Source organism: Rhincodon typus, chromosome 6 (genome assembly GCF_021869965.1).
Source record: "Rhincodon typus isolate 14 chromosome 6, sRhiTyp1.1, whole genome shotgun sequence".
Taxonomy (NCBI): Eukaryota; Metazoa; Chordata; class Chondrichthyes; order Orectolobiformes; family Rhincodontidae; genus Rhincodon; species Rhincodon typus.
In genome coordinates, this window is record NC_063337.1 from 44,932,940 (window position 1) to 44,955,760 (window position 22,821).

The 22,821-nt window shown below is 40.0% G+C and overlaps 1 protein-coding gene across 1 annotated transcript in view; it reads right to left on the reverse strand.

Annotated features, from left to right (window-relative positions):
* Positions 1-283: 283 nt before the first annotated feature.
* The window catches only part of LOC109912287 (E3 ubiquitin-protein ligase SH3RF3), a 353,152-nt gene continuing 330,614 nt past the window's right edge, over positions 284-22,821 (reverse strand). Inside the window, exons 9-10 of the mRNA XM_048598487.1 lie at positions 16,048-16,388; positions 284-5,989 (exon numbers count right to left, since the gene is read on the reverse strand). Coding sequence (XP_048454444.1) covers positions 5,821-5,989; positions 16,048-16,388 — 510 coding nt within the window. The 3' untranslated portion in view covers positions 284-5,820. The remainder of the gene's footprint in view (positions 5,990-16,047; positions 16,389-22,821) is intronic.

Sequence of the window (22,821 nt, forward strand, 5' to 3'; positions counted from 1 at the left end):
ACTTCTAATTTAGTTATGCTTTAAAAAGAAAGACAATAATGAAAAGTTTTTTTTTCTGTTGCTTTAAATATAATTGGAAATATTCTGTATTTTTGATATCAATGCAGTCAAGGTCTTCACTCAGGAGAAACAGTAAATGGTGATCCAAATAGAATTAATACCATTCAATCCACACTTGAGGGAGATTTAATCATATTTAACACTTTATTACTGTTGGACAAAAGGTCACACAAATGTATGTTTAAAAAAAAAGCATTTTGTAAAAATGGATAAATGTATTTTGTTCCCTCAAATAAGAGTGTAACAATTATGCAATAGTTGTTAGTTTGGAAATTAAATGTGACTGTTTAAAAGTCATAAGGTGACTTGGACAAATGTACATCAAACACTTTTTTATAGCTCAGAGCAGTTTTGAAATCTATTTACAAACACATCATGACTTTTTCAGTCAACTGCAATAGAACTTTCAGCAAAACAAGATAATTTAACTGGAGATAGTAGGAACTGCAGATGCTGGAGAATCCGAGACAACAAGGTCTGCTTGGCCTGCTGTGCTCATCCAGCCCTGCACCTTGTTGTCTAAGATAATTTAACTGGTTTGTATAAAGAGTAAGTTCCTTGTTGAATAATGTTTAATGTCAGTATTGTTCTTCCAATGCTTAGCTCTAATCATAATATATTTTTGTTTCCTTTCAAGTGACGCTGAAACAGAAAATAATGTCTCTTCTAAGGGCCATCATTCCAAATGGTAAAATGTAAGCTGTTTCACAGCAGGCAAAGGGTGACTTTGCTGCACAGTATGTCAGTGTGGGCAGAGTTTGGTGCTATCTGAACCAAATATAACATAGCAATTGCTTCTACAGCAGAATACACTACAAAGAGCAACAACTGAAAGCATTATGATACTGAGGTGACACAGTTTACTAATTTAGCAGTTAATTTCATATTTGCATTTCATGAAGTTTATCAAGTAGCCCTTGTATGTTTGTAAAAAGCAAAGCACTGAAAAAAAAATGTCTGCTTGTGTCTTGCAAGAATAATTTTGGTTCTTTGGGTGAATGAAATGTTAAAGACCTCTGAAGGAGGGGGTCATAATTGTAAACCATTGAGCTTAACCATTTGAGAACTTCTGAATTAAAACATGCAAAGTTAATGTGAGAATGCTATTAAATGATCTTGGGATAATAAGAATGTATCTCTGCTGATGTTATTCTCACTTCAGTAACTCCTTCAATCCAGATTGCTAATGATGCGATCACATGAGCCTGCATAAACAAAAATGCTAAAAACAAATCAAGAGAAACAAAGAATAATGAAGATATGTTTCTTTTCTAATGCTTATTTTTTAAAAGGGTGCAGCTTTTGTATGGATTGTTTCAACGTCCTTAAAGGAAGAATTCTAATTGTGGCAATAAGTGATCTGGTTTGAAGGAAAATGGAGACCCAGCTCAAAATTTGATTTGACAGCAGTTATGAACTCTTTCCTAATTAAAATGGGTGAAAATTTCGATATAAAATAGTCGCCACTTCTTCCCATTAGATTCCCTACATTAATTGCACTGTGTAAAGAACGAGCTATACTTCATTGCAAAATCTTGATTAGTTCCTTATGGCAAAAGTTGTTCACAAAGGGGGCAAGCTGATCGAGCTGAGCTGATACGGCATAGAATTTACAACAAGATCTACTTTGTTTCTGTTATCCTGGAGGACTCTGAGATGAAATTAATTGATTTTTTTTCTGCGCATTTAGATATTTAGAGCATAAATGTAACTAGTAATACATATTGTCATCATGTCTTACTTTCAAACTATATTGTACTTGGATCACGTGACAAAATGGCTAGGTCACTGCTACTTAAGTAATCAACGTACGCTGTTAAAAGGACTAATTGTATGTAAAATAGTGGCGTGGTCTTACTAGTCCATGCAAAAAATCATAATTACCATTTTGCCAAAACATTTTTTAAAAAAATCTAGGGCATTATAATTACAGTAATGAAAGCAATGTAATATTTACAGGGAAAACCCTTAATGCTTAATTACTGTTATTCCACAGCCTATTTAACGTTAGCTGAGATCACCTCTCCTGGTGAGTTGTTGATATGGAACTGGGAGAAAGATATCGTGAATCATAATTCCTTGGTTGTTTTCATATATATTTTACTTCACTTCACATCTGTAATGAGTATGCAAAGGTCTATATGAAGAAATATTGTCTTCATGAAGAAGGATTTAGTAAATATGTTTGGGCAGGAAAATAATCAGAACTGCAATCATCAGTTTCATCAGGCTGAGAGCACATATCAATTTGGTGTACAGCAGTGTATTGAAGTTCCAGCTGAATGCTCCTTTAAAATCAGAACGCTCTTATATTCTTGTGCTGGATCTATCTCTGGCAATGTATGAAATATTCTTCAGCATGTGAACTAGTGTAATAAAGCAAATGATAATTTGAGACACTTTTTATCACTTGTGGAAAAAAGGTACATTTTCTCTGGTTTTGTCTTGATCAGTTTTATGAAATTTAGAATGAATTCATTGTTGAGAGATCATAATTATTTTACTTGTTAAGGATAGGGCATGTAATTCACTGTAAGTAGGACAACCACTGTATCTGTGTTCACATAATCACATATAAAAGCGTTATTTAGCATATTAGATTTATCTTGAATTAAGCTCCTATATTTATTCGTACATTTTAAACACCCTTATTCTTCATTGATGATGAGCCAAGTATAAATAGAAGAGCCTAATTTAAACCATACATTCAATGAGTCTCATAAAATAACAGTGATAAAAGCTGAGCTTACAGAAACATGTAAGAGGCACAGGAATAAAAATGGACTGTGAGACTTTGGCAAATCAGACCTTGAACATCCTCCTGGAGTTTAGTGTAAATGTAAACCACATTAAAACCCACTGTGAAGCTATAATAATGCAAGTATCCAGAGATGTGTAGATGCCAAGTTATCAAACTTGAACCACCCTTCCATTTCATTTAGTATGAATTCCAGATCCAAAACACTCCACATACTCTGACATTTCCTAAAGACCATGTTCCTCATGAGCAATATCAGGGAGTGGTATCACTGCAGGTGGTAACCTAAAGTTTGACTTCTGCAATTGTTTCAATTTTTATTCACTTCTCATCCCTGACTGTAAGGGAACAGGCTGATAAACAACAAGTTGGGATAATGTGACCACTAACCTACTTGTTATCTGACTTGTCATTTGTCAGTCTTATTGTCAACGGAGGTAAAAATCAATGGAAATGACATTATTGAAATATTTATCACTTTCAGCCAGAAGTCTCATTATGAAATGAAATTCTGTATTTGGCAAAATAGGATTCTACTGTGCATGAATTATAATGGTATAAAATTGGCAATTGGACAGAATCATCTTTCTAATGGTCACAGAAGATAGCTACCACTAGGAAGAAAATATATTTAAACTCTCAAATCAACCTGCTCATGGTGGAAGAACAATTTTAGGTGTTATCACCAACAAAACATATGCTGTTTAACCCTAGAAAAAATTGGAATAGTTTCCAAACTATTGAGACACTTCTTGATATGATTTAACTTCAAGAAGAGACTAAGAGATTCCAGTGTCTCAAAACATATCCAATATTTTATTGTGGCTGTTTCTCAGCAAGTTGTCAAAAGTATCATGTCCATGACCATTAAGAGGTTTGTGAAGTTTGTTCAATAGCACTTCATTACAGGGAAAGTGAAACTTTGAAAGGCAAAATGCTGCAAGATCAATATGTATATAAAGTGAAGCAAGTTAAGACTAACCAAATAGATTAGCTAACTAAACTCAACATGAAAAAGAAAAATCCAAATGTTTAGGATTCAGAATGCACTGCTTGATGGAGTGGTGGATACAAATTTGATATTACCCTTTAAAAGGGAATTGGATAAAAAGAGCTAGCAGGAAATATTACATGGACCCGAGGAAAGAACATGGGATTCTTCTTGTTGGAATTATCTTTGAAAGAGCTGGCACAAACTTGATGGGCCAAATATCCTTCTTTAGTGCTGTAATTCTATAACTCTAAATGGGTATCATTTTCAGGGCAGCATTAAAGAATGCAAATAATTATATTTATTAAATTCCCTGCTGTAATGTTTCTTTCTTTTTGGGGTCTAGTTCTATAGGTGCCAACACGCCTTAAATATCTAAGTAAGTGGTCAACATTCCTGCGGAAAGCTAGATGATTAGTGGTGAAGCCCAGCACAATGTTATCCTCCTTCCCAAAAAGTACATGAACATAATCCAGCAGCAGCCATTGATCAAAAAGAGAAATCCTGGCAGACTTTTTTTCCAGCCTAGACATGAATCTGGTTATTGCATTCCAACCATTCCCCTTACAGGCAGCAAGTTAGCTTAGAAGCGGATTTTAAGTGATTTATTGCAGTAACGTAATTCCTGTTACTGGGGGTCCATTATTCCCTAGTCAAAACTAGAGAGGTATGGAATTTGATGCAACGTACTGATTTATTTGTAAGGAAACATTCAGAAATGGATTGAGTAGCAGAAGTCATTGTCATTTATTCTGTCAGTTATCGTGTTAATTCGCTGGCATCAAGCATCCTGAGCTGATGGCCATAAATTTCAATGGCAAACCTGCATGTTTTGTTGTAAGTGCTGGAGTACTGCAGAACAAAGTGATCCCTTTCCTCCACTGCAATAGTGGAAATCAGCAAATGGCACATTACTCAATCACAAGGATACTTGTAGGTCAACAACAAATCAATCGAATAGCAACAAGAAATCAGCCTCTAAGTGTGATGGAAATAGGAAAACAAATGTATTGGGAAACTATATGTCCTTGTCACCTTGGTAGTTACTAACTGACATTCTTTAGATATTGATGTTGTTATGTGAATAGTGAAATAGGCAAAAAGCCTATTATTTGTCTTCTGCTCTCCATTACAATTGTTCAGTCAGAACATGCTTGCTTGTCTCCAGTGGTGATAACTTTCATTAATAGTGTGCAACTTGAGAAAAAAAACACACAGAATTCTCTTTAACAAACACTGACAATATTTTAGAGACATTTTCTCTCACTTATGAACTTACCTTTAGCTGTTTTTTGTATATTCAGGCCAAATATTTCTGTATAGTCAGGCCAAATTGATTGTCATAATATGACTGAATCATTTTCAGATATCTAATATGGTCAGCTAATTGCTACAACTTGATAATGGTTTTATAGCTGCTTTGTCTGAATTAGCCAAAGTCACCTTACTACTATAATTAAACTGCAAGTAACATATTATTTGACTGGTTTTAAATTGCATTTTTTCTCTGGTGAGTTGACAGCTCCAATCTAATCCAATTACTTTCTGATTTCTGATTATTAGACCAAAAGAAGAAAAATTATTTGCCTTGTCAGAGAAAGCACCTCACATACAATCATTCATTATTTGTGCTAACCTTACCAAATAAGTTATGGTGATATATCAAAATTCTATTTTAAAAAAGTTCAAATTTATAATTTACACAGTAGAGAATAAATGTAATTCAGTCTAGTTTAAAAGCAAATGTACTTGTCTCTCAGTCTGTGGCTTCATGGGGAAGGCACTGCTTCAACATACCTCTGTATGTACATCTTTATATAATAATGGTCTTGTCAATGAACCATTGCAACAGATAGGGTCTTTTCGATTTCTTTGGAAGTGATATGGCAGTGGATGTAAATTCTTGATTGCTGTGACGTTGTGCTTGAATGTTTATCTACATTTATTTAATGCCAAATAGCCATGATATTCAGATGATAAAAATATCAGATGTCCATAAACATCAGGCTTCTTAGAAGCTTTCCACAAAACTTCCTGGAAATAAACCAGTTTTTCCATTTCGCTGTAATGTGCCTTTGAACCATCCGTCTTCCCGCTTCTTGTGAACAAACACTATGTCACCTTCTTTAAGTTCAATCTCTGCCTCACTCTGAGGAGGATATGGGACCAGCACTCGATACCTATCAAAAGAAATAAATGAACTTTGATCATGAATCACTGTTGCTTTGGCAATTCTGTAGCATCCATAGTAGTTCTCTTACATTCCTGTATTTAAATAAACAATTACTTTTAACCAATCAGGAGCAAATTATTGCAGATGCTAGAATCTGTACTGAAAATATCAAATGCTGAAGATCACAGTGGGTCAGACAGCGTCCATGGACAACTTCCTCTATTACTTAGCTTAGTCTGCCAACACCTTCCTTAACCTGAAGATTTCACAAATTTTCTTTTAATTTCCAGAGTATATAACTGCAGGCTCACATGTAATGAAGAACGGTATACTTCACAATTCTTTTAACTAGGTCAAAGCGCTCAGTCAATTTGTTACGGAACCCATTTGTGCGTTTTGCAAATACAACATCTTGAGCAGAATTCTGATCTTGCTTTCCAAACCAAATTACTGATAAAGTCACAAAAATGAAATGTTGTGACATACTGAACTGCAAGGCTTGTGAAAAACCATTCATCATTTCAATGTCATTACACCTTGTATCATTCACCTCTGTACTCTGGGTACAGATTTAGCTCTCTTGGGTTGATGTTTTTAATGATAATTCTAAAGAATCCAAATTGAAAATGGTCTGGTATTCACAAATTTGTAATCTATTCCAATAGATAGGAACCACGTTCCAAATACATGTTTGGCACCAAGTGTAGGAGAAACTTGCATCTCTATACCATTTTACCACAACTGTCAAAAACATCTCAAATCACTACATGTACGTTCTTGAACTGCGCTGTCAGTTATTATAGAATATAGAACAGTACAGCACAGTACAGGCCCTTCAGCCGACGATGTTGTGCCAACCTATTATCCTACCAATAGTGAAAGTAAATATACCACTAATTTATATCTCTAAAATCAGGGATAAAGAAACTCACAAAAAAAATCATGCCTTTTTTGGTTGGCATCTACCTTTGAGGTTAGAAATGGTTATGTTTCTGGGGCATATCAGAAGGAATTTAGAATGCCATTTAACCAGAGCCTTAATTTGCAGATGTTGAATACTATCGGTATATATGGTTGTGATTCAGTTAGTTAGCTGACAAGAAAGGATAACGTTAATAATTATAGAATTATTGAGCCAATGCCATATAAAGCTTTAATCTGCAATTAGCTAGTGCCAAAAGGAGATGTGCATATTGCTATCGCACCCCTCCATTCTCTCAGAGATGGCATGTCTTGCTGCAATATGCACTTTCCCCAGCAATATGACTGTTTTAAATAACTCTTTAAGTCTCCAACATATTGACTGAATGACAGGAACTCTGAAGTCTATAATCTGATTAAAAAAGAAGTTTATGTAGCATTCCAGATTATAATTTTACAAACCATTTACTATTTATATAACTATACACTTCTCAGAAACTTGAGGGAATGGTTAATGAATTTGAAAAAAGGGAAACCAGCCTCCAACTTTTGACTTGATTGATGATGCACTGGGCATTGTTAGGGGAAACAACCAAAATATTTCAATGAGGCTGCATGCCTAAAGATCAGGATCCACAGAAGAGTCATAATGGGGTCAAAATCTTTCTCTCTCCATAGATGCTGCCAGATCCGCTGAATTTCTGCAGAACTTTCTGATTTTATTTCAGTATTTTGTTTTTGTTTTGGTTTGCCTAATATTTGATCTCTGTTCCAGATTTAACACCAATCAACAAATGGAGAATGGTTTAATGGAACAACACAGCACTGTGATTATGGACCAAAAAGAACAGGGGCGTTTCCATCTGGTTCAGCAACATTACCCACTTCTATCTTCTTAACTGGATCCTCCGCATTGTCCAGCTCCTCTCCCCAATTATCAGTCTCCCCCCACCTCATGATTTCTAACCACCAGCCCAGCTTCAGTCCACCAACCAGCCAAGCTTTCAACCTGCCAAGGTCAGGAAATATATTAAAATTTATTCAATTTGATACAACTTCTGTGAAACCCATAATTCCAGATTGCACAATGACTTAATGTTCGCTGCCAACATGTCATTCCCAGTTCAACATGAGGCCTCGTTTCCAAAGTAAAATCCTGAAAAGATCATTCTCATTATCTAATGGTTTCCTATCTACCTCACTGACCAAGATTAATACTATAAGCTCACCTTCAAAAACCCCTATATTCCCATATCTTGCTCTTTAAGGCTATCACCTTTGCACAGTGATAATGTCTAAAATCTTCCATCTTTCTCTTAATTCTGCTCTTTCTTACCTTTCTCATCTAATTATTAACGCCAGTGAAAGTGCCAACACCAGACGTATCTTACACTTTATAGCATGAAACACATTTTTAGGAGGGGCACATAATGGGGTTTGCTGGATTAATCACCTATTATACGCACTGCCCAAACATTCCGTCTGTTGAAGCCTTGGTTCCCACATCACCATTAGCTGGCATTCGGTGTAACAGTCATGCGGGAGATCAACTTACCATAGGAAGGTATGAATTCTGGCATGCGTGTGCTAGAAAGGGCTGTGGGAATTATTGTGAAATCAGGTATTTCAAGCAAGTGATCAGAGAAAGTGAGTGAGGAGCTGAAAGAGTGAATAAAATTTAGAGAAGCCAGATTCAGTACTCTTGCAAAAATTAGCTTTATGTTGTCAAGGTTTCTTGGAGTGGGTAGGAAGGAGGACAGGGAACGGGAATTCAGACTACAACATCGAACCAAACAGAAGTGTTCTATTTCCCCATGAAAAAGAAAAACTTAAAGGAACATTTCATAAATCTAGGCCACCAGTATCAATAAACAGAAGTTACTGAGTAGGTTATTTAACTGCAATATTACTATAGACAAGTGTATACACATAACACTTGAATGATTTGAATTCATCATCTCCTCTTGCCTTCTTCTGTTACTTTGGTCTTTTCTCTGAGTTGGTTCTTTACAAGATATGGAAATAATTAATGAACTGGTGCTATAAAAAGCCTGAAGGTTGAAAAACGTAATTCTACAACAACTTTTTTTGTTCCTTTTATGTTGACTTCCATGGCTGTTGTGTTCAAATTTGCTTATAGATTAATTTAAATGAGGGCAGCTTATTTATCCTCCACTGTTGTCATGACAGAATCCTGGAATTACAGAACACTAAGTTACAGCACAGGAGGAGACCAATTTCCCTGTTGTCTTTGCAGTGGTTTTCTGCAAAAGCAACTTAGCTAGTTTCATTCCTCAGTACTTTTCCGTCAGCCCTACAAATTGTTTTCTTTCAGGTGCTTCTCCATTTTATTTTAGAAATGACAATTAGAACCTGTCTTTTAGATTTTTCCAAAACAGTGCCAAGTGATCAAATCCCAGTAAACATTGAGAAATGATTCTGTTTAAAATTAAACCCTTTAACCACTTTCTGATTGCTCATACGAGGCTAATTATTCATAATTATTAATAATACTAGAGTCAGAGAGTCATACAGAACAGAAACAGACCCTTCAGCCCAACTCATCCACGCTGACTAGGTTTCTTAAAACTGAACTAGTCCCATTTGCCTATTTTTGGCCAATATCTCTCCAAACCTTCCTTGTCTGTATACCTGTCCAAATGTCTTTTAAATGTTGTAATTGTGCCCATCTTTACCACTTCCTCTGGCAGCTTGTTACATACACACCACCCTCTGCATTAAAAAGTTGTCCCTTAGGTCCCTTTTAAATCTTACCCCGCTCACCTCAAACCTATGCCCTCTAGTTTCGGACTCTGCTATCCTGGAGAAAAGACCTTGACTATTCACCTTATCCATGTCCCTCTTGATTTTATACACCTCTATAAGGTCACCCCTCAGCCGCCTACACTACTACTACACATAAGTGTCTGCAGCTTGCATCACTTGCCACTGAAAATTTAAATTATGCATCTTCCAATTAGCAGGAAACTCCTGGTCATTTTAGGAACCCTAAATGTGACAGTAGCTGGTGATTCTCTAGCCAACTCTTCCCCACATGGTAGAGCCAAGATTGGGTGCTCTTTGATTTAAGGAAACTCCGTGCTCTTTGATTTGATCCACTTGTGCTGTACTCACACAATTAATACATTAGCCTAAATGTACTTTTTTCAAAACTGGTTATTTGCAACCAAACACCTGAGGTGTCAATAAAGAATGCTCAACACTATGCTCAGATTCACTGGAAATTGCTGGAAAACAACAGGATCACTTTACTACCAAACCACAGACAGTCAAATTCAACTTCAATTGAAAAGAAGTTCAGGTGCTGTGCACAACTACCTGTCTTGTGCTCCACAGGCACTATGTAACATTATTGTTCTTGCATCTCATGATTTGATAATCAATGTTTGGCCAGGTCACCTTTTTAGGCTCTCCCCTTATTTAAGGCAATAATGTGAACAGTTAGAAAATGTTTTCTAGAAATGCCAATTTCTTACAGCAGCTATTAAAGTGCCTTGGCTATCATGTCTTACTCATACTGAGCAAATTCCCTCAGGAGAGATTGTGTAAAAATGATAACTATGAACGTTCTAGGGATACTGTCAACATGAATCAGTAGCATAGTGAACAATCCCCTTCACTTCACCAGCTGTAGCATTCTATAGGTTTAATAAATAGGGGGCCATTGTTAAAAAAAATGAGCTGATCCATTTCCTCCCAGCTGTGACTGTTCCATTTCATTTGAGGTAATACATCTCATGTTATTGATCTGTTCTCTTGAAGTTACATTTGCAAATGATACATCAGGGTCCCTAAAGCGGTGAATCGATCATGCTTCACTGTCAATGGTGAAATCGATTGCTAGCCCCTTGGTGAACTGAGAACAAAGCCTAGAATTCATTTCAAGAAGTGGAAGCTAGTATCATATTATCAGATTTCTGACAACACTGTTCTTATTCTAATGAGGCACCAGCCAGATATGAACAATTACACAAACTAAGTACCTGAGAACTAAAGTCTGGTTACCTTCTGAGGCAGCGTAATGCAATTATTACCAGAGTCAATATACTACCATGCATGATTCTTATATACCACTGACCTCATCCCACTAGTCTACATAATTTACTACTTCCTGATAGCATTTCTGCTGGGTCACCCTTTGTAACTTGAGAGTAATTAGAAAGTAATGGCAGCAATTGAGATAACTGCTTATCATAATCATTCAGAGGAGACAATGGATAATGTAACTTCAGATAAATGGGGAAATGTGCCATGATATTAGCGGCAGAGTTACAGCAGGTCAAGTAACCTCCCGAATAACACCTCTGTTTATTTTAACCAATTCATTCTGTACATTTCTAATCACAAAATGAAGAACAATCATGACATCTGAAAGGCTTTATAGTGTGCTTTAGGACTGCTACCAAGATGATACATGATTATTTTGTTTCTTTCGAACATATAGCACAACGGTAACTGCTGAGGAAGTGGGACCCATATAAGCAATCCACATGGGGGAAAAGAAAGTTATGACAATTCAGAATACATTTAAATTCTAGACCTAGTGCTTTAATGTAAGTTTTAATTGAGTTTTGATACTTATGTGGATTTCTTTTGAAAAGAAGATTTCAGTTTCACTGTCCCATGCTTTACCATTATGAGAGTGTGAAACAGTCTGTTCCTAAAGATTACTGTCCACTGACTTCATGGCCAGGGGCTTTTGCTTCCAGACCTGCTGGGTTTCTCCAACAAATTCTGTTTTTGTTCATGTCAAGGGTAGTCACTTTCACCTCACTGCTGGGGTTCAGCTCTTTTTTCATGTGTTGACAAAGGCCGGAATGAGGTCAAAAGCCAAATGTCACTAGCAGAACCCGAAATAAGCCTCAATGAGCAGATTTTTCCCTTGCGAGTGCTGCTTGATAGCATAGTGTCAATGACCCATTCCATCACCTTTGCTGATGATTGAGAATAGACTGACGGGGTGGTAATTGACCAGGTCAGATTTGTCCTGCTTTTTATTTTAAGGACAGGACATACCAGATATTTATCCACATAGCTGGGTTGATGTCTTTGTTGTCGCTTTTGTGGCAAGGGCTGTGGCTAGTTATGGAGCACAGGTCTTCAGTACTACTGTTGGTATGTTGTCAACGTTTGCAGTGTCCAGTGTCTTCAGCTGCTTGTTAATATCACATGGAGTAAATTGAATTGGCTGATTTCAGCCTTATTTTCTGCACCGATGTGCTGGGCTCCCCTATTGTTGAAGACGGGACAGTTATGAAGCATCACCATACCCTACTGGATGTAACTGGACTGCAGAGCTTAGATCTGATTAATAGGTTCTGCGATTGCTTCACCCTCTCTACTGCACGCTGCTTCATATTTAAGTCCTCTTGTGTTTCGTCTTCGCTGGGTTGACACTTTGGACTGAATTATACCAGAAATCGGCAAAGTGTGATTTTCCAGGAGGATTTTGATTCGCTTATGGGACATGGACATCGCTGATTGGGCCAGCATTTATTATGCATTCCTAGTTTCTCTTAATAAGGTGGTGGTGAGCTGCTTTCTTGGGCTGTTGTAATCTATTTGGTATAGGCAGACCCACAATGCCATTAGGGAAGGAATTCCAGGATTTTGACCCAGCGGCACTGAAGGAATGGTAATGTCCTGGCTAGACAACAAATTTGCAGTCACTGCACCCAGCTAACAACCATTGGAATCCAGTATCTATTAAGTCCTGTCTGGCTTGTTGAGTCTGATGCTGCACTGTTTATCACGATGAAGGTGACTTTCCTCCTGTAATGTTTCTCCTCGTTCGTCACATCCCCTTTTTGCCTGCTCCAGCATGCTAGGACTATGTGACACACACTGTCTGGCGTATACTGCAAGGCTACCCAAACTAATTCAAGCACTGAAATCTGATCTTCAACAAGCCTGCTGTCTGCTCCACATCGGTCCTGGTGGAAGGACGTTATGCATTGTATTGAATCCACTTCAGTCAGGAGGTTGTGTGATGGATTGCCATGGCAGCTGAGTGTAGCCCTCCTCTCCAATAATCATCCTTGTCAGACATCCATCCTTTGCGATGACTTCTCAAGGATATGGGCTCCCAGGGTACCTGGTGTAGACTCTTAAAATGTGGTACTGATAATCACAAATGACTTGCCCATTAATGGAATGGAATGGAATCTGTTGATGAAGTCTGCTGCATTTTGATATGATGGAAATGTGTAAAGTCTATAGCACCTTGTCCCTAGGAGAAGCCAGCTTTGCTGGCAAAGTCTATTGCCCAGGCTGTAGCACTGACTTTGTACATAGGAAAACCACATAAAGTGCTTGGAATTGACACAAATTGTATTAATAACAGCCTTGATACATTTGTGGGTTGAGGATTGAGAGATCCTACACAGGTCCCCAGTGGAACATTGGAAGCTGCCAGTTGCTCAAAGATTTAGCGCAGCTGTCACCTTGACAACTGCTTGAATAAGATGGTCACCCACACCTTCAGGTTGCAGGTCCCACTCCAGTAGGTGGCGATGTTCTGCAACAATATCCCAACTCTCAGAGAATCATCAGTCTGCAATGCAATGATCCTGGAGAAAATGGCACTGAGGGTGATAGACTCAGCTGGAATCGGCATCCATTGGTTCAGGTTCCAATGAACTCAAGTGAGGAATCAGAAACGGAACTGGTTCTTAATGATGTGAGAAGTTAACATTTGCATCATTCACAAATGATAGTTTAACAAAATCTTCGATGCAGTGGACAATGGAGGATGCCGATAAGGTGGGTCATGGAAGTGTCTCTCCATGGATCTTTGATGTGGTTAACCTCATTTTGATGAATGGTGCACCAACTGTGTCACACTAATACAGTAAAGCAAGTGATTCCTGATACCTTGCCCAACACATCACCCAAGAAAAGCAGCATTGCATATAACAGCAGGTAGGTGAATACTTACAGTTCAAGGTGAGATGGAATCAGCTCCTTATCCTATTAGATCTTGGATTGTACTTTTTGTGAATTGTGACTTCACAAAGATAAAAATTATCAATCTGTAATGACCAATGACATGGCCATGATTGGTTATGACCAGGACTTTTATCCCACCCAGTAGGACACATAGATGCAGGATTCCACAATTACTGATTTCTTTAACCTGTATTGTGTAAGTGCCTGAGAAACACAATGGCTTCTTGAAGGGCTTCATGTCGTTCACAAGCCCACCTGCTCAGACAGAAGATCAACCACTTAGTCTGTCCACTTTGGGCATGGTGGCAGCCATGCTCCATTTCCATTGCACTTGTGATTCACGTGAGAATGGAAGACAGTGCAGGTTAGACTTGGCACAATGAATCACAGGCTTAGCCTGGTAATCAAAGGACACTTCTGAGCATTTCTTTACTAACCACATCACTACTGATTTTCCACATGTTCCTGCAAACCTCTCTGAATTAAATCTTCATCTCCCAATGTTATGCTCTGATCCTCAGGCCTACAGCTTAGCTATGCCAACCATTGTGTTGCACTGTCCCAATGTGGAAGTCAAGGAGGCATGATCATTGATAGCCCCTCCCCCAAAGCAGCATGTTCTCTAATGCAACAACAACTGTTTTGAGTTGTCCCTCTTCACAATTATTGTCCCTGCTGCACCCCAGCGTGCTGCTTCCAATCCCAGAATTAACTTTCTTAACTTCCCTAGCACAGCAGTGGCCCCTGATTACCCTCCTTAACTTTCAATGCGCTGACCCCCAGGATTGACCACGGTCCACCTCCCTGACCACCTCGGATGGACAGCCCCTGTTGAGGTGGGACTGAACTCCTGACTGATCTCTTAATTCTTCGCTGGAGAGTTACTGAAAACTCCTGGTTGGTTGTGCTGGACCTGCGTGACTGACCATGGCCCATTCCCCAAACTGTAGGGATACAGACCCCCTGATCCTGACTGTCCAAGCAGCTAACTGACTGTGACCATGCACCTGAACTAATATTGGATACTGCCCTTGACATTCTGCACCAGGACCACCTGACTGAAGGTCTTGAACTGACTGAGAACTACTCATGTTAGAATTTGAAATGTGACCATTTGGCTGAGGTACGTGCAGTGTGTTTGACGTGTAAACTGCTGGCACATGTTGCAGGCCTAACAGTGATGTAGTACCATGTCCACCCTCTTTACTGATCGCTGCTGACATGACGTTATCTCTGTGCTAAAAGGCAAGGCAAGACAGAGATGCTGCGATCGTCTGAGTGGGTGCAAAGTGAGTGGGTGCCAGGAGAATAAGTGAACAGCCCTGGTCAAATTTGTGAGATGGATGCTTGTCTCTCTTCACAAAGTGTCCTGAAAATGAGTGTTCCAGTATGCAACAATGAAGTGAAGAACTACATTGTAAGTGGGTGGGAGGTGTACCATGATGCAGTGGATCTGCTATGTAACCACGTCAACCTCCATGAACTTGGGGTGCAGTCTGCCATTGCCATGGAATGTGCCTGGCCATGTTGAGGACTACTGTCCAAGTTTGAGTTCCAGAGGAGCAAGTGGTGAACTGGAGTCACCAGGTACCTGCTATGGTATTCATGTCAGGAGATGTCACTATCTAATTTCTATCCCACACAGAGGGGAATAGGAAAGTGCATATCAATGAGGTAAGACGGTAGGTACTAATAGCATGCAAGTACATACAAACAGACCTCTCACCACCCACCAGCAAGCTTCCTGTCTTGCCATTCAAAACATGATTGCAGAATTGGACTTCTTTTCTCAATGTCGAGAATCTAATTTCTGCCGATCTTGCCATATTTTCCAAACTGACTCGCCATTGCCCATGTTTCTCAGGACTTGGAAAGATTTCACCCTTACTTTTCGGTATGCTTGGTGCTTCTCCTGGCATGTCCTCCTGCACTCTCCACTGACCGTGAGAACCCTTTATTTTCAAACTCTGAGAAATGTGATGTGATACATTTTGGAAGAAAGAACCTGCATATCTGACAAGTGACTAAGATTGCAGCAGAGACAGGTTATAAAAAATAAACGGTGTTTTTATGTAAACTTTCCATATAAATGGAAAAACAATAACATGACGATCATCACATTAACAGATAAACATTCAGTAAAGTTTCTGTTGTTCTAGTCTATTATACACCTACCTTTCACAAGGAAGTGGTTTGAGATCTGGTCGGATTGCAACCATGGAGGAGCACATTTGCCGAGTAGGTGGAGAAATGGAGAAGTTGGAATCTAAGGAGCCAGTTTTCCTGTGGAGTGGCTCCATTCCCATAGTGCCTTGCATCTCACTTTCTAAAGGGCAAGAGCCAGCTCTGCCATGGCTTGACACAGGAGGAACGTCAGGACCCACAGCCCCTTGCAGGGTATTCTCTGCTGCTGCCTGTGGGGAATCATGAGTTGGAGATACAGATGGAGGTGAGCGGGATTTCTTCTTTCCTGATGCTCCTGACAGAAGTTTTAAAAGTCCACTTTTCTTCTCTTTCTGCAGATTAAAAAGTACTATTATTTTTCTTTAAATTAACCGAGAAAAGGTATAAGTTTTATTTTTAAGCCTGCTTTTTCAATCTCGTTGCTAATTCGTATTTCTGTTTGGTCAATTATATTCAATTCTAGGTAGTTTGAAATCCCAAAGCAGTCTTTTCATATATGACTGTTCTGCTACCATGAACTTGAAGTAATATGCAGTCAAAACAAATACTGTGATCAGCACTCTTGTAGCCTTTTGTGTATATTGTACACTTAAACAGATCAGTTCTAGCTTAAATATATAACCAGCTGAAACAGGGATAGGCATTATTCAACCTGTACGTCAAACTGTTACTTATAGCTTACTTTCCTAGGTGAAAAGGACACTAAAACATGTAAAACTGTAAGATACAACTTGGATAAGAAGGTGTAGAGCTGGATGAACACAGCAGGCCAAACAGCAGCTGAGGAGCAGGAAAGCTGACGTTTCGGGCCAATGACCCTTCTTCAGAAAAAGACCTTTTCTTCTGAAGAAGGGCCTAGGCCAGAAACGTCAGCTTTCCTGCTCCTCTGCTGCTGCTTGGCCTGCTGTGTTCATCCAGCTCTACACCTTGTTATCTCAGATTCTCCAGCATCTGCAGTTCCTACTATCTCAGATACAACTTGGATTTTGCGTTGTCAAAAATACAGACATATATCTTGACGTTATTAATCAAAGTCTCTTGTTCATGTATCTTAGACCTGTTGCATAAGGAAAAGTTAACAGTTCACAGTGAGGAGACAAACAAATATTATCATCTTACATTCAGATATCAGCATTTGCTTAACTTTTTTCTTCTATCCAGCTATAACTCAACTCTTCAATGATAAAACAGAATGAGGTACATTATCAATTGCTCAGCCAATTTTTTTGGAAAGCTTTCCAATTCCTGTACCTGACTGCAAGATTGGATGTATACAATTTCAACCAAAATTTAATATCTAACAGTGCAGAGCTTAGCAACTGGAACAAAATTGGTGAACTACCTTGTCACACTGATGCTCTATTGCAGTGGGGAAAAAGCACAGTAATATCAAAACATAACTGTGAAGTCCACCAGAGCTCTTCCAGGGTAGTCCATGTAACAGATATGCTGTTTAAACATTCCAATGGTCTGTTCAGTCATATTTGGTGTGCTTTTGTTATATATGTATTGTGCATATGTGTATGGGTTGTGCCCTGTTATGCACTATGTGCTCAGCAATAGATTTTGTTGCCTGGTAGACCTTCTCTGGCTTAGTCTGGTGGTTCAAAAACAGATAGTACAACATATTTATTCACAGCGATGGCACTTTACCCAAGTGCAATACAGCTTATAATTTTTGCTAGTGTCCCTATCTCTGGCCCAGGAGGCCCAGGTTCAAGTCTCACCTGCCTCAAAGGTGCAACATAACTTCTCTGAGCAGATTAATTCAGAAGTACCTACAGCCTATAATTACACACCAGGTGGATGTTGAGTTTGTATATTCCGTTTCAGATATGACGCACCTCTAATGCCTGCAAGGTAAGGTAGTTCCAGTCAGTAACACACTGAATCGCAGAAAGCCCTGAAATTGTTGCAACCTGATGTGCTCACTTCAACAGCATTGGAAACGTATTCAGCTTTGTTGAAATATACTTTTAGGTGATGGTTTCACTGAACTGGGAAATGTTGCAAATATCGCCTGATCCAGCCTGGAAGAAACATTGCTGTAGTTGTGAGTACAGCCATAGCTGTGACCTTGTGGTATTATTGTTAGACTATTAATCTAGGCAGCCAGATAATGTTCTGCCATAGCAGATGGTGGAACTTGAATTTAATAAAATTCAACAAAAAATTAAGAGTATAATGATGGCCACAAATCCAATGTCGATTATCAGAAAACCCATCTTGTTCACTAATGTCCTTTAGGGAAAGAAACTGCCATCGTTACCTGATCTGGCCTATTTGTGACCCAAGATTCACAACAAAGTGGTTAGCTCTTAACTGCCCTCTGGGCAATTTGACATGGGCATTAAATGTTGACCTAGCCAGTGATACCCACCTGCTGTGAATGAATTAAAACAAAAACAGGGATTAAATTCTTCTGTTTGAAATGCCCTTTTTTTGCATGTTGGCATTGGGCTGAATTTTGCTAGCCTGACTGTCCATTTTGGCAAGTTTCATGGATGATTTCTCTCAGTGATCCCTAGCGAGATTTTTCACGTTGTTTCTGAAACTCATCTCATTACTGCTCCTATGATGCTGCTTGGCCTGCTGTGTTCATCCAGCCCTGCACCTTGTTGTCTCATTATCTATGCACTAGGCCCCTTAGCGCCCTGCTAAATGGTACCCTCCCTCTCACCAGAGGGGGAAGTTCTTACCACTGCTGGAACTTTCTGGAGTTCCTAGCACCAATGCCATTTGTAATGCCCAGCCACACACCAAGACAAGTGCTATCAGCCAGGAATTGTCTTTCAAAGTGGATGTAGGAGGACAACCAAGGTAAAATGCTTCTCAGAGCATATTAGGTGGCATGGCTGACAGGTCATTGCACATACAAGCACACATTGGTAAATCTATTGCTATTTAAGAACCAAGCCACACAGGTTGTCCATCTTTAGCATCATCTCATCTAGAACCCAGTTTAAGGGAGCGCTACTCTTCCCAATGCTCAGGAAAGTCTTCAAATGTTGTTTGAAAATTGCTGCTTTTATTCAACAATAGCATAAGGGAAGAAAAATACAACTAACGTACTCAAGCCGCATTTGCCATCTGGCAACAAACAGGGACCATTCGTCTTATGGGCAGCAACAAATTTACAACTAATATCACGATCATTGATCAATGAATGCATCCTTCTCCCAGTTATTGGAACTGGGTGTCAATTAACTCGTGCCCAGCTTGTAGTGCCTGATGCTGCACCATTTTACTGTGCAGAAGGTGACATTCGTCCTGCTCAAAGTCCTCATCTTCCTCTTTGGAAGACTGTCTCTGCTCTCCCAGCTCTTCAGCATTCATCACCTCCTCTCTTTGCTTGCTCCAGTTCTGCAGAACTTAGCACACTGTAATTGGATGGCACACACTGTATGGACTAGAGTATAAGCTTCAATCCCCTCCCCAGACTGATCCAAGCATTGGAACTTCACCTACACTAGGCCTAGGGCTGCACTGAGTCTATTCATGGCCTCAGTCAGGGGCTTGCATAATGCATCATTAGTCACGGTTACAGAGGGTAATCTTCAGTGTCCCTGTAATCACCCTGGTAAGGCCTGGAAACATAGCAGAAATATGATAATTCTTAAGCAGATGGCATCATGGCAGCTTCCAGAGTGCCTGGCGTAGATTTCTAAAGTGTGGTATTGAAGATCACAGATGACTTGCACATGAATGGAACTTTCTACTGATGAAGTTAGTTGTGTAATATACAGCTCTCACTGTCAAGTGCGTACAGTCTATAGTGCCTGCACCTCAGGAAGCCAGCTACATTGGTAAAGCCTACTGCCCAGGTTGCAGCACCGACTTCGTCGCTGGGAATCAGGATAAAGAACCGTGATCCACTACAAATTGTACCAGGAATGGCCCTAATACATTTGTGATTTGAAAGATCACACTCAGGTCCCCAGTGGATCCTTGGAAGCAGCCAGTTGCTCCACTGGGATAACCTAATCACCCAACCCTGCAGATGGCAGGTCCCATTCCAGCAGTTGGCACATTCTATGACATTGCAGTGTGACATGACACTGAGATTCACTCATCTGGAGGAAGAGGCACTGAGAAGCATTGACTCTGGGCTTCTTGTACTTCCTGCACATCCTGAGGGACATTCAGCTGAAATGTCTTCACATAGAGGCTGCTCAGTAGCCACTGGAGGTTTGGCTGGTCCTGGATTGCTAACGCAATTGTAGCTCCTCAATTTCTTTGTGCCTTCATTAAACTGTGGCCACAGCGATGGTAAGCCCTCTGTGGCTGGATCCATTAGTCACAATTACAATGAACTCACAAGGGAAATACAAGAAATAGACAGGTCTTCAGTAATGTGAGCAGTCAGCATTCAGATCAATTACAAGTGATGATTTAGCATAATCCTCACATACACTGGTACATGGAGGACTCTGACAAGGAGGGCCAGGGAAAATCTCTACTTGGACTTTTGACATTGGGACCTCATTTCAATGAATGTAGCATTAGCCATGTCATGCAAATAAAGTAGGAGATTGTAAGTGCTGCATGATTAATGATATCTCGTCTTTTCACTCCCATGTCACCTCAGAAAGGCAGCATTACTGATAAACTCATGATGACAAATACTTACAGTTCAAGGCGAGAGGAAGTCAGCTTCACAGCTTGCGCAGCATATGGAATGTCTTTGTGCATTGTGGCCTACAAGTCAGACTTTCAAGATGGCCTGTGATTATTTGTTTTCCACAGAGGTGACTATCTCCACTGTGCAATGACTAATGCAATATGGTCAAGTTTGCTTGTGCATAGGATATATATCCCATGCAGTTGGGTACTGCATGTACTTTACATGCAGGGTGCTATGATTACTGATGACATCAACCTGAATTATGTAAGTGTAACTGTGTACATGCAATTTCTGCTTGAAGAGTTTCACATCTTTCACAAGTGTAGCCCGCATGCTCAGGCAGATTAAAAACAAACTTACTCTGCCAATTCTGAGTGCGGTCACAGCTATTTTCCATTTCCAGTGTATGTTTGTGAGTTGTGAGAGGTTGGACAGCAATGCAGATTGCAGTTGGCACCGTGAGTTGTAGGCTCAGCCTGGTACTCAAGGCAGCTCCCCCCGCACATCACCTCCCCCCACCACCAACCCCACCCCCCCAACACCCCCCAACCCTGAACCTCCATGTTCATTTCTTCATACACTCCTTGGTGAGCCCTTCAATGCTGAACTTCCATACATTCCTGTACATCTCTCTGAATTATGACTTAATTTCCTACGTTACTGCTGAGCCCTGGCCCTACAGCTTAGTCATGCCAACCATCATGCTGCACCATCCCTTGATCGAGGCTAAGGTGGTTCTGAGCATTGACAAACATCTCTTGCAGTAACCCATGTCCTCTAATGCATTAGCATCTCCCCTACCTACACGCTGAGTATCCCTCCTTCACGATTATTATCCTTTGTGCATATAAGCATATTGACTCCATTCCGCAGATTTGACTTCCCCGACTTCCCTACTGTAGCAGTAGTCCTTGATAACCCCAGTAATTTTCACTGAGCTGACCTCTAGGACTGTCCTTTTGTCAAACCCCATCGAACCCCTTGGATGGACTACTCAGACTTATGTGTGACAGGATCCCGGACTCTGTGCAGCCCCTCCATGAATTCACATGATTCCCCAAGCTGGTTGCACTGGGCCTGCAGGACTGGCTGTGGCCTACTCCCTGGGCAATGGTGATATGGAACCCCTGACCCTGAACACTCAAGTGCCCAACTGACCATACCCAAGCCCCTGATACTGGACGGATATCAGATGCTGCCCTGAAACCTGAAGGGTTTCTTCTATGGTCTGCATGAGGACTACTCCCCTTAGACTTTGAGACATGGCTGTTTGGTTGATGTATGTGCAGTATGTTTGTTACATATCCTACTGGTACATTGTGAAGGTGGAACATTGACACAGACTGATGACTGCTGATAACCATGACAAACTGTTGTCTGGCTTTGTGTCTGCACTATAAAGCATGGAAAGACAGGAGTACTCTGAGCCTTTCAGTTCTGGCCGAGGGGCAAAGCACAAAATGTCAAGGCGAGGTAGAGATGCTGAGAGCATCAACATAGCTGCAAACTGGGTGAGTGTGCAGAGGGTAAGCAAGGAGCCCTGAGTTTCATCCTGGTACAATTTATCTGATAGATGCTTGTCCCATGCAGTGACATTATGATGAAAAATGCCATAGAACTCCAAAGGGTGGAAGTGAAGTGCAGGACCATATTGAAAGTGGGTCAGAAATGTGCCAGAAGCTGATATGTGTCTGATGCCAATGTCTGTACAGAGGGCAATGCAGGCAGTTGCTGTTCGTGTTGCATGCCTTGAGATGTCAGTAACTGCTTTCAAGTTGGAATCCTGAGTAGCAAACTGGGATTGCGAGATACCCACTCAGACTTTCATGTGGGAAATTGCCACCACCTAATTGTTAACTAGTGAGTGAGCAAGTAGGAAACTGCTTTTAAACGAGGCCTGAGTCGACTCGAATGGCATTCAGTAGGCCTCCCATGAGATTCTCATCTTTCCATTCAAAACTTGTTTGGAGAACTGGACATTTTTTTCTTGATGTCAAGAATCTAATTTCACCCTATTTTCCCAATAGATGCAGCAATGCCGATCTCATTCAGGGGCTGGGAAGATTCAGCCTGATGTGTTTAAGCAGCTCAATTGTGTTTCATTTTACAGGAATTATGTCACATATTTGATTTCGAATTAA